At 41.9% G+C, this 17,165-nt stretch overlaps 1 protein-coding gene across 9 annotated transcripts in view; it reads right to left on the bottom strand.

The window, feature by feature from the left end:
* Positions 1 to 871: 871 nt before the first annotated feature.
* SNX25 (sorting nexin 25) overlaps positions 872 to 17,165 on the bottom strand; it is a 138,255-nt gene continuing 121,961 nt past the window's right edge. For 5 of the 9 annotated variants that reach the window (XR_012435279.1, XM_045391913.2, XM_005556425.4 and 2 more), the window contains 6 exons: positions 13,211 to 13,375; positions 11,234 to 11,351; positions 7,095 to 7,161; positions 2,712 to 2,893; positions 2,119 to 2,219; positions 872 to 1,453 (listed from right to left, as the gene is read on the bottom strand). Coding sequence is in view for 7 of the 9 variants with exons in the window: in XM_045391913.2 (XP_045247848.2) it covers positions 1,373 to 1,453; positions 2,119 to 2,219; positions 2,712 to 2,893; positions 7,095 to 7,161; positions 11,234 to 11,351; positions 13,211 to 13,375 (714 nt within the window). In the remaining 2 variants the exon portion in view is untranslated. Of the gene's footprint in view, positions 1,454 to 2,118; positions 2,220 to 2,474; positions 2,639 to 2,711; positions 2,894 to 7,094; positions 7,162 to 11,233; positions 11,352 to 13,210; positions 13,376 to 17,165 lie in introns of those variants that run through there. The other 4 variants (XR_012435280.1, XM_015451090.3, XM_065545747.2 and 1 more) reach the window with 3 other exon arrangements.

Genomic DNA, 17,165 nt, shown 5'->3' with positions numbered 1-17,165 from the left:
TCCAATAATTGTATTATGGTAAGTTCTCTGGGCTTGACAACTTCACCTTGCCTCTCTTCCTTGAATGTATTTTATCTGTTTTTTTCTATGTAGTCTTTTGAAGGATAATTTTTATCAATAGCCAACTTTGGGTATTTTTTTAAGTGTCAAATATCACGGTCTGAAAAAAGGATAAAAAAGCTATAATGAAAAAAATCTTAAGGATAACATTTGGTTTACTAATTTTTAATCATTTATCTTTCAGAACTTGTTTCTTATCAAGAAGTTGGCAGGTATGATACGTATATTATACGTATATAAACTGGCACAGGTTACATACTGGGGCATTAGGGGAGTATGTTTCAGGGATTCAAACTGAATTTTTACGTTTTACTTGTTTGTGTTGTTTTCAATATTCTTGGGGATTAGAGAGGGGAAAGTATGTTGTTGTCACATAATAGATGGTGAAACCCAGGAAAATGAAGTACTTGTCCATGGTCCCACTATCAGTAACAGGAAGTCTGTCCTCTGGATCTCCCCTAATGCCCTTGTGGTCTAAAAGGCTCGATGATACAACCGAGCCCCTGAAGTAGCTGCCTTCCTCCTTCCGCTCCCCCATCTCCGCCCTGCCCATACTCCAAGGGTCAGCTCCCATCTCTCCTCCCTAATGCCTCACTTCAAGCACTAATCTGGCTCTTTCTGCTCACTAAAAATCATATATTTTCACAGATTTATTTTGTTTCTGGAGAAGGCAGCAAACTTTTACTTCCCTGCAGAAGTAGTTAAGTGCATAGCGTTTTCCCTAAAAAGGCATTCAATAAATATTTGAACTGCCTGTAGAGTTTCAACCTCTTTGAGATATAAGTATCTTAAATATCATAGAGCGCTGAGATTCATTTTTATATTTTATTGCTTTGAATGCTAAAACTATGGGAAATCTTTGGTAAAAATAAAGACAATAAAATCTTCACAATAACTTTACACAAAGCATTGCACAACAATGTTCTTCAATATACATGAAATAATATAAGAAAGTTCACAATCCTCAGTGAGGAAATTAACTGTACAATATTCATAGTTCATTTTAAAACAAAATATTTTCATAAATATTTAAAATACTTCCTAGGTGCTCACATATTAGCATCTGTATTTCAATCAGTATGTTGATCTTTAAAGTATTTATATTAAATAAAAATCAATAGAAGTTTTTTTCTGTTGCCTACCACAGCGTAAGTCCCGTCCTCCCCGATTCTGCTGATTTCACATAAAACTAGAGGGAGGTAACTAAAATAAAAATCAGTATGGTTCTCAGTCAAGCCCTCTGTGGAAAAGAGGAAAATGTTTCATGTCTATTATTACACAGACATTTTTCTGGTGGTTTATTTGTGCAGTCTCAAACTTGGCCAGCTTTAAGTTGATCTAAATGAGTTCTCAGCTCAGGACACAGTTCAATTAGCAGCAGTTCCATCAGCACCTGAACCAAGAAAGAAGGAAAAAAGTAGAAAAATGTTTTTCTCCAAGGGTTTATTCAAAATAAATATCTGCGTCTAAGAGAAAAGTGTAATTTTAGGTCTGAAATAATCTCAGTAAACAAGTAACTCTCAAACAGTATTTAATATTGGTAACTATAATCAGAGAGATGACTGGGAAACAGTTGGCTTTGCTGAAATAAGAAAACCAACCAGTTAGGCGGCAATGTTATATCAAAAGTCAAGGGAGGATGGGCATGGTGGCTCCTGCCTGTAATCCCAGTACTTTGGGAGGCGGAGGCAGACAGATCACCTGAGGTCAGGAGTTAGCGACCATCCCGGCCAACATGGCGAAACCCTGTCTCTACTAAAAACACAAAAATTAGCCAGGTGTGGTGGTGCATGCCTGTGGTCCCAGCTACTCGGGAGGCTGAGGCAGGAGAATTGCTTGAACCCAGGAGGCAGAGGTTGCAGTGAGCCGAGATCACGCCACTGCACCCGAGCCTGGGGGTAAGAGCGAAACTCTGTTTCAAAAAAAAAAAAAAGTCAAGGGAAATGACTAGTCTGTGAGAATGCGAGCGTGCAGCCACTGGGGTACATGCTTTTTCTAACCAAATGAAGAAACAGACAAAAATGAAGCAGAAAACCCCCTGGGCTTTAATTCACTCACGTATAACAGATGCTTGTTGGCTCTTGTTTCTTGCAGTGCATTGAATATTTTTATTATGCCATGGCGGGCATTTTGCTGTCCAACAAGGCTCTGAAGCATATCTGAAAAATTAAGTTTATATTCTATGCTGCTATTGATAAAGTGCTCAGTGCATAGCTTTGCGGTGAAAGGAATATAACATTATACACATTCAGTCAATAAAGACATGGAGGCATGAGAAACATGAATGGTCAGTTCTCGCAAATGCTTCAGGAGAGAATTTTTCAACATAAGGCATTTATACAAATTACAGTTTTAGTATGTTGCAACTACTAATTTTAATAATTAAAATGTTAATGTTTTGCTAAAAATTAAGCTCTCAAAACACTATACTTTAGCAGGATTTCCAAAACACAAAGTTTATTATCTGTTCTAAAACATTTTTCAAGTTAACATTCTCAGTATAACTTCTTAGCAAGTGACAAAAAATGGCTTAAAAGAGTATGATCCTTTTTTTTTTTTTCATTGTAAAAAATGGTTCCTGCAAGACATAAATGAAAATCACCTCAATGGGGTTCACATTCCCTCATGATCTGTAACAGCCCAGGCCTCACCTGGAATGTTTTCAAGCAGCTTTTGCCGCGCTCTCTGTTTTGTTTCCTGACTTTGCTCTTCGCTTCTGATTGTGGTCGGTGGTGCCAACTTCCCATGTGGCCAAAAAGCATCCCGGAAAATATTGATGTAGTAGACCAACATTTGTTCACTGAAAATCCAGTTGACTGTGTCCCGGATTTGTCTTTTAAGAGAAGAAGATTTCTTGGATGAGGTTTTTAGAAATTGTGTACTCTGCTCTCAAAAGGCACTTATCAATGCGAAGGTTAAGATACAGCCTGACCTAAATGTTTGATGAAAAAACTAGGAATTGGATTTTTTAAACTCTGGCTCTGAAAGTTATATATATTTTTAATTATTTTTTGAGATGCAGTCTTGCTTTGTCACACATGCTGGAATGCAGTGGTGCAATCTCGGCTCACTGCAACCTCCGCCTCCCAGGTTCAAGTGATTCTCCTGCCTCAGCTTCCCGAGTATCTGGGACTACAGGTATGTGCCACCACGCCCAGCTGATTTTTGCATTTTTAATAGAGATGGGGTTTCGCCATGTTGGCCAGGCTGGTCTCGAACTCCTGACCTCAGGTGATCCACCAGTCTTGGCCTCCCAAAGTGCTAGGATTACAGGTGTGAGCCACCCCGCCTGGCCAATTTTTTTATTTTGGTAATACTGCATGACCATTTATTCCTAGAGCTAGTTTTGTCATTGGCACTAACTTCTCCAAATGTTGGCTGTGTTCAGTCTGTAAAGACAAGAACAGAGAGATTGAGTTGTCTGCAGACTGCAACATTTCCATGAAGTGTTATAAGGTGAAAACATAAATCCATTTAAAGACTGTTAGAAGTGGTCTGGGGTCCTGAAGGCCTGCAGGAGGAGCAGGCTTTCCATAGCTGTCTTTTAGTGTTGCTGTGGCAGAGAATGCTAGGCAGGATACTCGGATCCACATAAAGCACTTCACATGCCCATGAGGCAAGGAAAAAGACAGTCCCTTTCACAGATACACCGCCGTGTGGCCAATTTCAAAATTCCACAAGAACGAAAACTGGGTGGCAGGCATTTGACTTGCACAGTTACGCATTTGAGTTGGTTACCCAGGTCTTCCACACAACCCCATTTCGTCAGTCATTAGTCAAATTCTTTTTTTTTTTTTTGAGACAGTCTCGCTCTGTCCCCCAGGCTGGAGTGCAGTGGTACAATCTCAGCTCACTGCAACCTCCGCCTCCTGGGTTCAGGCGATTCTCCTGCCTCAGCCTCCCAAGTAGCTGGGACTACAGGCATGTGCCACCACGCCCAGCTAATTTTTTGTATTTTTAGTAAAGACAGGGTTTCACTGTGTTAGCTAGGATGGTCTTGATATCCTGACCTTGTGATCCGCCCGCCTCAGCCTCCCAAAGTGCCGGGATTACAGGCGTGAGTCACCGCACCGGGCCAGTCGTTAGTCAAATTCTAACCAGTTACAGGTCCTCTGCTGTCAAGAGACAACTACACACAGTTCAAAGAGCCCAAGAGTGGTTGTGAGGTTGGGAGGAGAAAGTCTCTCCATCAAAAAGGGGAAAAGAATCATCTTAGACTATTTGTGCCAGAAGGACTTCACATTTCAAACTCAATTCATGAATAATAATATATTAAAAAGCCCTTGAAGAATCTGACTTCCAACCAGAATTTTAAATGGACAATGTAAGGTTTTCAGATAGTATCTAAAATAGATGTTTCAAGTCCAGTACTTTGCACATAGTAGTCAGTCACTATTGAATGTACATCTAAACTCCACTATGAGTCAAACTACACTGTCATCTCCATCTATAGCTGCACATCTCCCAGACTCTTCTCTATATTTCTTGGAACTGTGCAATTCAAATCTAGACCACATAAAATAAGTTTATTAATTTAACGGAATTTGTGGTTCACGAGAGCATCTGCTGACCTGCCTGCCTACCTTCCTAAAATGTCAGTTTACAACTTGAGATTAGGAAGTGACTCTTCATAAAGGTCATCATCTAAGTTATTTTCTACCGATTTAGATCTGACTTTCTATCAGCCGAAGCCCGTCCGATGCTTTTGAAGCAATTCTAGCATGTGAAATTGTAGTCTACAAGGCAAGAGACACACACTGTGCTGCTGCTTAATTTCGTGATGCGTCATCATCTGCTGAAGGCAAAAATAGCAAAGAACCATGTGCTCCATGATCACTACTTGACAAAAAGCCCAATGAAATCAACAGCCTGCAAATCCTCTACACGTGCCTCTTCTCCATCCCCGTGAAAATAACTGCCTGATGTTATGCACCACTTACAACCCACGGCTGCTCATTTTATAATTAAGAGCCAATATCATAAATAGGAGCAAGGAAAGTATGCATGATTTGCTGAAACTGAAAAGGAAACTAAATTAGCAAGTCCTGAGTACTGAGAAACAGAAGGCCATCTGGGGAATTTCTTTTAATTACAGGTGCATGCACCCACCATGCCCGGCTAATTTTTGTATTTTTAGTAGAGATGGGGTTTTGCCATGTTGGCCAGGCTGATCTTGAACTCCTGACATCAAGTGATCCACCTGCTTCGGCCTCCCAAAGTGCTGGGATGACAGACGTGAGCCACCGTGCCTGGCATTTTTGGGGGAATTTCTTTATCTAAGGCTTGTCAATACAAAAGAGGTTTGTTTGCCTTAGACTAAAACAAAAAAGTAAACAGGCCAGTTTTTCTGATTAGAACAAAAGCCTATGATACTTAGGTCAACTAAAGAAGCCTGTAATGGACAACTACAGCTTTTTTTTTTTTTTTTTTGGAAGAAAGGTCTTGGTCTTTCATCCAGGCTGGAATGCAGTGGCTCACGGCAGCCTTGACCTCCTGGACTCAAGCAGTCCTCCCGCCTGAGCCTTCTGAGGAGCTGGAATCACAGGCATGTGTGTACTACCACCCCTGGCTAATTTTATTTTCTGTAGAGACGGGGTCTTACCATGTTGCCCAGGCTGGTCTTGAACTTCTGGGCTGAAGCAATCTGCCCACCTCAGCCTTCCAAAGTGCTGGGATTATAGGCATGAGCCACTGTGTCCAGCCAACTAAAACTATTTTTTTTTAACCTTAGGTAGAAGTAAACTTTTGTTTCTGACCACAAGGAAAATATATTCATTGGCAAATCAGTAAGAAAAATAGCAAATGTTCTTTACAGTGTTTCCTATAAAAATCTATAAGCTTTATTTGGTAAAACTATCATATTAACCTTGTACCAATGTCTGACCACTAAATCTTTCACTTGGGAAAATCTGATAATTTCACCTTAAAACTTATTTTGTTATATCAAAAAGTGATTTTTTTTTTTTATTTCTAGAAGCTGACTCATATTCCTATTCTGCAGGAAATCATAATGTTTATCTTGTGAAGAATTCTGGGTATAGAGTTACCATATAAAAGATCTTGATAACAGTATTTCCAAATTCCAGGTGTAGAGATGAAGCAGGCACCAGGCCAGGGGGCCAGGTTAGGTCAGCTAATGGGTCTGGTGACTTCAGACAAGCAGTTGATCTCTTTGGTTCCACTTCTTCACCAACAAAATGAGGAGTTAGACTAATCTCTAAGACCCCCTTTCAGGCCTAAACCGATCTAAATCTATTCAACTTCTATTGGCTACGTGACTTTGCAGTTATGAAAAATTCCAATAATTTCTTAGAAACTGATAATAATTGACTGTATTAATTGAGTTCTCAATAACAAACCCAGGGCTTTCATAAATGAATGATCAAAATGTGGACTACTTTTTATGAGCAACATTAGAACACTCAGCGAAAGACCGGTATAAGTATATAATACCTTTATGTATATGGATAAATAATATAGTTTAGAATATACATATGGCTTATAACAGTGCTAGATGACAGGGCCACACATGCACCCCAGTGGATACTCAGATATTAACTAACAAGAAGAGTTAGCACTTCAGTGCTAGACAACTCTAAAAACCTTAATATATGGTCTGTATTTTCCTCTAAGTAAATGCCTGCCATGTAATGCTCATCCTACTTTCCTTCTGGCTTACAGTCTAAACCTTAAACTGATTCTCATTATTTGACATAAAAACATTCTACCCAAGATACTCAAACTAGTTGTGGTGATCAAAGGGGAGCTTTACAGAGCACAGCCTCCTGACCCGCGCCAGCCAGAGTGCGGAAGTAGCTCAAGCTTTTCTTATCTAACTTGCCACATGCATTCTGTGGGAGAAATTCTTTCAGAAACCGATTCTCCTATCCAATCTTAGAATCATATCAGAAATGAAAAGAGAGAGAAAATAAAAGACTTTCAGTTAAATCACTGGCTGCTAGATTATACGGTAATTTGACTGTCAAGGCAAAAGAGTACGGCATGGATCCAAATATTAATTTCATACAACTCACTTGTTGATGGTTCTTCCAAAAGTGACCTGAACGAGGGCAATTAATGTTCTTCTCACCCATTTAAACACTAAAACAGAAACCAGAGGAAAACTTTTATCACAGGGTATCACAATTTGGGACATTTTCATAGCTGTACAAAGCATAAATCTTACCACTTAAGATCATTTGAGTCCTGCCATCAAGTCAAGACTATGACATCTGCAGAATTTGGGTTTAGGTTAGCGAAATTCTGCTCAGGAAAACTCTTCTGACTAGGCTTTCATTTTCTACTAAGCAACTGATGAGATGAAAGCAGAGTTTTTACAGTGTTTCAATGCCTCCCAACAGCTGAGCTCGCAAGTGTTAAGAGTACTTCATCTGTCCCTGGGCTACTGACATCATGTCTGTTTTCTGCCAGCACACAGTGTAATTCTATTTTAGATTTCTGTCTGCTTGCTGAACCCAATTTTGAACACACTGCGGAATGAGAAACATCTGCAGTCAAGTATTTTGAAATATTAATGAACTGACGGGTCTAACTGTTCCCGTTCGAAGCAGTTTGCAGATCACTGTGTACTTTATATAGACCACGTATTTGGGAGAGGATAAGTGAACGGTGAAGAGCCAGGACCCTGAATGAGAAATGAATTTGTAGTCTCCAGCGCCACCCCCCAGCAGCAGGGCACAAGTCACCTTCTCTGAACCCCAATTTCCTCCTCTGGAAAGGATGGTATTAACATGTGCCTTTCTTTGCACTGAAGGTCTTTCCCCATGTGTGTGAAAAAGACTGTGAAGGGTTCTACAGATCTACACTTTTATTATTGACATAGAGACACATTTTTATAGGTATAGAAAATGAACATAAACCAACAGAAGGCAAAGAAATGCTATGAGGATATTTTAGGTTCACAAATTGGAACTTAAACCCAAATTTTCATTTATATATTCACCTCCATCTATTGAAGTGTTTGGCTACTGACATACGAGGAAATAAGAAATTCAGACTCAGTCATAATGGGGCCAGGAGTTCAGGGCTCTTGTATCCACTAAGAAAAAGTAACAATGGCAAATTCCCAGACATCTCTGTACAAGGGCAACCACACAAATAAAAATCATAGAAAACATAGACTTGGCATTAGACTTCAATATACTCTAAAGCCATTTCTAATTTTTTTAATGGATCAAAATATCCAGTTAAAGTAGTATGAATCCCTCATGTAAAGTCAAGTCTTAGAGTCGGAACCATACCTCAAAAATGTCTTAAACTTTTTGATGGAATTTGCTGGAATGCTGCCAAGCATGTAGACGTGTTCGTTTTAGATTGGCGTTGAGGCTGGGATGAGCGTCTGTCAGTGATGATAACTTCACTTTGCCTTTCTAGGGCAGGAAAGAGGTGGCTCATACCTAGAGGGTCTGAGGACAAGTGCAACTCTAGGAAGAGTGCCTGACGACCAGGGGGTTATTTTTAAAAAGAAAGGGGCAGGGGTATTACTGGTCCCTTTCTGTATACTAGAGCAAAAACCAAAACTCATTTTGCTACAAATTTTCTATCACTGATAGCCCCTTACTCTATTATTTTTCCCTCACCTTCCCTAGTCCCCAATACCCCCCGATACCCACATACACACGAGCCCCATTACTCCAGTCTTGTTTGTTCAAAGCCACAGAGGCAGCTGCACGAGCACTAGGATTCTGCTGATGACGAATAGATCACATCTCATTATAAATGAGGTTCTATTTATTCTCTCTGAAATGCCACTAGCAAAACCAAATATGCTCCGAGCAGGCAGAGATGGAGGAAGTGCATGCTACAGGCATGGTGAGGAGCCCTGCTCTGGCTGATACTGGCTCTGACACGCCTACCGTGTCTCTTAAGCTCTGTACCAACAGCAAAGACAAAAACAATGATGAAGGCTCGGACAGGGCCCTCATTCTTATCAACTCTATAGGAAACTGGGGAGATGCATGATTTAATGGGCCACATTTCACCAAAGAAGAGTCAGACTTTGGGTAGATTATTATTTGTCTATATTGAATCAAGTTAAACATCACTATGTATGTCTTAAAGCGTCCCAAATATTGAAAGGCTATTATGTTTTTTATCTGAAAGGAGTTTTCATATGTGGATGATATGCCACCATATAGATACATCTTCAGTAAGTTATCTTCCATTTCCAAAATTTATCTTAGTTCCAACTTTTCATTAGTGTAATTATGCTAAAATATCCTTATGTGTAAATCTCTGCCTGCACTTTAGAATTTCATTTTGTCTGTCGCTTAATGTGAATTACATTTTTGGGCCCCTTAATCTGAAAATTCACTGATGGCAGAATCTGCATCTGATATGTTTTTGTTTCCCTACAGATCTGTATCTAAAACATATGGTCTCAAAGTGTTTGATGACTGACATTATATATTCTCTTGGCTTTGGCTCAGAAGCTCTCAAAGTGTTTGATGACTGACATTATACATTCTCTTAGCTTTGGCTCAGAAGGAGAAAAAGGTCAATAAGCAAAGATAGCAAAGATAATTCATTCTGGCACTTAACATTTTTCTTGCCTATTCATTCATCAGAGCATCCATCCAGGCATGTTACTGATCACCTACAATGGATCAGGCATTGTAGGAGATACTGAGGATTAAGACACAGAAGACAAATTCAAGTTGCACTTGAAATTTTTTCATCTGTTAACAATTCTTTAAGTGACATGTTAAGGGATTTATAAATGAGAAGGGATCCACGGCCCCATTTCCTATGTAAGACCAACTGGTAGCCTACTCCTTTGCCTCAAGGGAAAAGGTGCTGATGTGAACGACAGAGCCCAGGACATTGCCGCTGCACTGTTTGGCTGGCTGGTGCCATTACTGAGTCTTACTAACCCTTGCTCTTATCATTTGCTTCCCCTTCGAGGTGGTCAGGTGTGCCCGTGGGCACCCGCCATATCTCTAGCTGGTACTGAGGCTCCAGGTATGACAAAGTCTGCTGGTGTCAAGACTTAGAGTATTGGGAGCTGTGAACGTGTGGACGGAGAGTAGTATTAAGTCCTATTCAACGCTCAACACTAAGCCAGGAAGTCCAGTTTACGTGTCACCAAGGTGATGCTTTCGGGGAGAGGCACTTGTACAGCTCTTAAAGAAACAGAACTTTGATCCCCATTTTACAGTGGTTTCTTCTACATACATCTCTCCTTGAGGAATCACTAGGGCAGGATTTCTCAACTCCAGCACTGCTGTCATTTGGAGCAGGATAACTCTGCCGCGGGGCTGTCCTGAGCACTGTAGAATGTTTAGCAGCATCCCAGACTCTACCCATGAGATGCCAGTAGCACCCCTCACTCCACGGTATGACAATCAAAAACATTTTCAGACATCACCATATGTCCCTCCCTCCCTCCGTGAAGAACTACTGCTCAAGAGGAAAAAAGGTAGCTGAAAAACAGGGTAGAGGCATTCCCACGTCCTTGCCATGGAATTATCCTAACACCAAAACTCACTCTTAACAACAGGATTCTTACTGTGCTATGCAGAATAGTTTTCTGTATAACTTTTAGTGATAAGGCAATGAAGCTACGCCAAGTCACATAAAAAGGATTCCAACCTTCTGTAGTCAGAGGAACGTGGTGCAAAGTAAATCAGGATGCTACGCTACGTTAGGACAGAGATGGTATCTGTCTTGGGGTGGTATATGTAGCATAGTGTCTAGTTGGCTCTTTTTTTTTTTGAGACAGAGTCTCGCTGTCACCCAGGCTGGAGTGCAGTGGTGCGATCTTGGCTCACTGCAACCTCCGCCTCCTAGGTTCAAGTGATTCTCCCGCCTCAGCTTCCCAAGTAGCTGGGATTACAGGCGTGCGCCACCACGCCCGGCTCATTTTTGTATTTTTAGTAGAAATGGGGTTTCACCATGTTGGCCAGGATGGTCTCGATCTCTTGACCTCATGATCCACCCACTTTGGCCTCCCAAAGCGCTGGGATTACAGGCGTGAGCCACTGCGCCTGGCCTGGGTTGGCTCTTAAAAGGCTATGTTGAATGAATGGAAGCATGAATATAAATACATGTCTGATGCATTTCAGCAATAAAGGGATATTAAATGCATGTGCATGTACGATTATGTATACCACTTAACTAGCAAATACCACTAAACAATAACAAAGAAGCTTACTTCCTCGAAGTTCAAAAATCTCCCCAATCAACATGAAACATGGTTCAGCCAAGGCGTCTTTCCTCCCATCCACATCATCGCCATAATCTGACAGGTCACTGTCCTCCTCTGTCTCCTCCTGGGAATACAGCAAAGTCACAGGAAGCAGATAACTTATCCAAGAAAATTGGCAGAGTTGTTCTCCTTTTTCAAGTGTAAATCCCAAACTGTCTACTCATATTTTAGCCTGAATTTTTCAGTTTTCATGCAGAAACTATCCATTCTCAACACAGAGGACAGAATCAGAAAAGCCTGATTCTAGAGCCTTATTCAAGGCTTAAAATAAGCTAATTTTAAAAAATCTGTCACTGTATTAATAATCGTTAATTAATAGTGAATTAACAGACAATAAAATAGTTTTCTAACCATTTTGAATTTCAAAACTAAGGCTTTTATTTTATTTTATTTTATTTAGTTTTCTCTCCCTTAAAACAGCAGGAAGTAAATATTTCTAAATTCACTTTTTTTTTTTTTTTTTTTACAAACATGCATTTTAAAGTAATTTGGTTATTTTTAAAGCTGTGACTTAAGCTTTTATTCTGTCCTTCGGATAGTCCCATTTCTTCATCTGCACATCAGCAGGTTTCAGTTAAAAACTCATATGATCTACCAGGCACCAGGCTAGTGCAAATGAGTGTGAGGTGCCTTCTGGGGAGACTGACAGACACACAGGGCAGGACACAGTGCTGTCCCAGAGGTGCCGACGTTAGGTGCTGGAAGCAGCTGAGGAAGTGTACCGCAATGTCTGCGTAGAGGCAGCAGCTGAAACGTGGGCCCAGGCAGGTGTTTGGGAGGTACTTACATCAGGCGAGCAGAGGAAGGGACGGGGAAGTCATAAAAGCTAGAGGAGTTCCCTAAAACCTCACAGCATCACAGAAGTCCAGCAACAGCAAACGCCTCAAAGAGGCTGAGAAAGGTAAAGACTGAGAGGAAGCCACTGGCAGCTTCAGGTCACTTCACAGAGTGACTGAGCCATATGTCAACTCCAGGGGTTCAGGAGTAAAAGGGAGGTGAGACAGGTAAGCCAGCCAGGTACAGACGGACACATGAAGGAAAGAGGGGGAGACGCTTGGGTGGCCAAGGGTAGACGTGTGGACCGGAGCAGGAATGGGTGTGCTCTGTGGGACGTGCTGACTTCCGCGCCAGCTGAGAATGCAGAAGAGCAGTGTGCTCCTTTTCACCATCAGTTCCTCTGTCCAAACTCGAAGCCACCTCCGATGAAGAGGCAGTGACATCTGGCAGTGGACTGAGGGGAAGCCACATTTCAGAGGTGGTCCTGTGCAATTTGCAAGAGGGCCAGGCAAGGTACCTCCGTGGTGTGCACAGGAGTGCACAGCCTACTCTGGAGAGAAGTCTGGGGTTCAGAAGATGAGATCGAAAGCTCTGCAGGCTCTATACATTCCCTTATCCACACACTACTGCCAGATCATCCTGCTTCAGTATAGCCCATGCTTCTTCATGCCTGAGAATACAGCCTAAACTCTCAGCCTGGCGTGAACCTCACTCCTCCCCGCTTCTGTGCTGTACCTCATCTTCCATTAGAGCACGGCACAAAGCCACCAGTCCAGGCCAACGACCTCCAGCCTATTCCATAAACACAACCTCCTCTACTGAACCTTCAGCATGAATCCCCCGCCCCCACCCACGACGGCCCACACTCGGCCTCCCTAGACCTGGGGACTGGTGCCCCGTGTGTAGCGGGGTTCCTGCAGAACTTCCTACTCTCCTTTCACTTACCAACTCCGAAGTGGTAAAACCACTCTGTCCTCCCCTGCGAGTCACTTGGAAGAATTAAGATACAGAAATACAAGCAGGTGCCTCAAAATGTGACAGTGATGATGGCTGAAAATGGAGGGATGTGCTTCCCCCCATGAGGAGCACGAGCTTAGTATCTGCTGAAATACGCTACAAAAGTGGTTCACCCTTTGGACAGCTCACCTCCTGGTGGGAGAAGAAGTCGCGAGGAAGTCTTTCCAAAAATGAGGATAATGAAAAGGAATTTTTTTTCCCCTGCACATCAATAACCTTGAGGTAGTCAGGAGAAGGGCTCAAGAAGGCATAAAGTGCTTCACTCTGACACAGTCTTTCATCTGACAGCAGATTCTGTGGAAGAAAGAGGATTAATGCTCTAGTGTGGGAAACTGTCTGTGCGGCTGGGAGCTACAAGCAAAGGCAAGCAAGGCGGAGCTGTCACAAATTTACTTTCCTCAGACTTCTAAGCCTAAAACCACTTCCCCTTCCCCCTGAAACAAACTGTATAAGATCAACTATTAATGATCTTAACGGCAAACAATCCTCTCCAGGTTAACTAGTAGTGCCCAAATCACTCCGCTCATGGGAGACACCTATGCAGAAGGTAGAACTCACTCCACTCTGCACCGCCTGGTACAGCGGAAGATTCTTACTTTCCAGCTCACAGATCCAGGTGCTATCACTTGTGAAATACAACTTTCACTCATCTGTGTTTGACCAACTTAAATTTTTGCAAATTACACATGGATACCTCTAAATTGCCTTTTATGGTTATATTCAGACTTTGTACATCAGCTGAAAAAAAGAACTTTGAGTTATCACATGGTGGCACTACCTGCCAGGCAATAGTTTCATTTCCCCATGCTGCCACTTTCCAGGCAGTGCGCATTTACATAATTAGGTAACAGTTTCTTTGCTTTTTTTTTGAGACGGAGTCTCACTCGGTTATCCTCGGTCATCATGCAGTGGCGCGATCTCGGCTCACCGCAACTTCCGCCTGCCAGGTTCCAGCAATTCTCCTGCCTCAGCCTCCCAAGTAGCTGGGACTACAGGCGCGTGCCATCACGACCAGCTAATTTTTGCATTTTTTAGTAGAGATGGGGTTTCACCATATTGGCCAGGCTAGTCTCGAGCTCCTGACCTCGTGATCCGCCTGCCTCGGCCTCCCAAAGTGCAGGGATTACAGGTGTGAGCCACCGCACCTGGCCATATATAAGTTTCTACTGGCCCTCAAACTGGAAAGCTCCGAAAGTTCTGTATGTACTTACCTGGCCTTAGAAGAGAGTAAAGAAGAACATAAATTGAGCTTGTCTATGTACAAGCAAGTGCTACATGGTAAGATGGCAGAATTAACAATGTGACCACAGAATATTTACACATCTAGTATTATAAGACGTCGGGCTTAGGAATAAGTAAACCTACAGGAACTGTCAGCCACATAGGGAGATGGAACACTCAGGAGCCAGCTATGCCTCTGATGACACAGTGTTGGGGGAGGTGGAGGTTCAGTTCCAGAGGGGTTGGTCCATGACGGCAACATCCTATTTGTTGAGATGGCGAACGACCTGACAAGTGCTATGACCTTCCCTAGAAAAATCACCTCTGAGAGGGCCCAATACTGCCACGCTGGGGACAAGGGGTCCATGGAGCACCATCGGCATTCACGTACCCTGCAGAAGACTGGCCTGGAGGTGGGCAGGCCCTGCCATCGCCATTGAGAAGGAGATTAAGGGGGATGGGCAGTGCCCCTACTGCCCTCCCTGTCCCGGAATGCTGCAGTCTTTGTTTTTCAGAATTAAATGGTCAGTTCAACTTGTATGAGAAGATGGATCAGAAGGAGTGAGATATTCTCCCCCTACCTTGATGTCCTTCCCTCATCTACTCTCTAACATTTCACAAAATAGCAGGATGATACTAATGGTAAGTCTCAAATTTAATACAATCAGCATATTAATAGGGAAATCATTAGAGATGTAAATCTTTGACCTTAAATTATATTCAATTATGAAGGAAAACAACTCAAACAATTCAACAGCAAAACACGCGCGCGCGCACACACACAATAATCCCATTAAAAAGTGGGCAAAGGACTTGAATAGAGACAAATGAAAACATAAAAAATAGAAAACAGGTAAATGAAAAAATGATCAACATCATGAATCAGGGAAATATAAATCAAAGCCAGGAGACACCATCTCACGCCAGACAAAAGAAGTGTTGGCAAGGATATGAAAGAAAAGGAAACCCATGTACACTGTTGGTGGGACTGTAAATTAGTACAGTCATTCTGGAAAATGGTACGGAGGCTCCTCAAAAAATTAAAAATAGAGCTACCATATGATCCAACAATGTCACTACTGGATATGTATCCGAAGGAAATGAAATCAGTATGCCAAACAGATATCTGCATTCCCATGTTTAAAGCAGCACTATTCATAATAAAGAGGCAAGACATGGAATCAACTTAGGCGTTCAACAGACGATTGGATAGAGAAAATGTGGTATACATACATCAAGCTTGTCCAGCCCACAGCCTGTGGGCTACACGTGGCCCAATGCAAATTTGTAAACTTTCTTAAAACATTATGAGATTTTTTTGTGATTTTTTTAAAAGCTCATCAGTTATCATTAGTGTATTTTATGTGTGGCCCAAGACCATCCTTTTTCTTGCAGTGTGGCTCAGAGAAGTCAAAAGATTGAACAAGATGGAATATTATTCAGCCATAAAGAAGAATGAAATCCTGCCAACTGCAACAACGTGAATGAACCTGCAGGACCTAAGCTGAGTGAAACAAACCAGAAAGACAAATACTGCATGACCTCGCTCATCTGTATAATCTGAAGAAAATAGATACATTAGAAGCAGAGAGAGGTGGTTACCAGAGACTGGGGAGGTAAGGACGGCAGAGATTGGTCAATGGCTGGAAAGTTACAATTTAACAGGAGGAATAAGTTCTGGTGTTCTATTGCTCAGTTGGGGGACTATGGCTAACAGTAAGGTATTATATATCAAAAAGGAGCGAGAAGAAAGGTTTTTTAATGTTCTCGCCACAAAGAAATGATAAATGTGGCTGGGCACGGTCGCTCACACCTGTAATCCCAGCACTCTGGGAGGCCGAGGCAGATTGGTCACCTGAGGTCAGGAGTTCGAGACCTGCCTGTCCAACATGATGAAACTCCATCTCTACTAAAGATACAAAAATTAGCCAGGCGTGGTGGCATAATCCCAGCTACTTGGGGGGCTGAGGCAGGAGAACTGCTTGCTGCCTCAGCCCAGGTAGCTCCAGGTGGTGGAGGTTGCAATGAGGTGAGATCGTGCCACTGCACTCCAGCCTGGAGACAAGAGAGCAAGAGTCCGTCTCAAAAAAATAAAGAAATGATAAATGCATGAGGTGATGGATATGCTAACTACTGTGATTTGATCATAACATATACATGTATCAAAACATCAAACTATACCTCATAAATACGTAAAAGTGCAATGTCAATTTAAAGAATTCTTTAAAGGATACAAATATGCAGAGTATTTTTTTCAGTCTCAGAATTTCTAGCTTCTACTGCATAGGCAAAACTTGTTTTATGAGGCAAAGTTCCATGCCTCTGAGAACTTCAGGGCTTTAAGAGCCAAGGTGTGATTAACAATTATACTCTGAATATAGATGGTGCAGCAAAGGAAAAAACAGTGGTTGTTATTGAGGACAGCACACCTTTGGCCTTATTATTTAAAAACAGACTGAGAGAAAATAATAAAGTGTTTAAAGGAAATTAAGAAAATATCTTCAGGGCCTTGGAGTAGGCCAAGATTTCTTAATAGGCACAAAAGGCATTAACCATAAAATAATTTTTAAAAAAAATGATAAAGTGGGCTAAATTAAAATTGAGAACATCTGTACATTAAAAGAAATCATTAAGGAAAAGACAATCGATAGAAAGGGGGACAATATTTGTAGCACATAAGATCGGACAAGGAACTCATATCCAGACTGTGGACAAACCCACACAGCATTATGGAAAGGATGAGCAGCAGCACAATAGAAAAGTAGACACAACAAATGGCCAGGCGCAGTGGCTCATGCCCGGAGTCCCAGCACTTTGGGAGGTCCAGGTGGGCAGATCACCTGAGGTTGGGAGTTTGAGACTA

Source organism: Macaca fascicularis, chromosome 5, assembly GCF_037993035.2.
Source record: "Macaca fascicularis isolate 582-1 chromosome 5, T2T-MFA8v1.1".
NCBI lineage: Eukaryota > Metazoa > Chordata > Mammalia > Primates > Cercopithecidae > Macaca > Macaca fascicularis.
The sequence above is the reverse complement of the archived record's forward strand: the minus strand, read 5'-3'. Positions and strand labels throughout refer to the sequence as shown.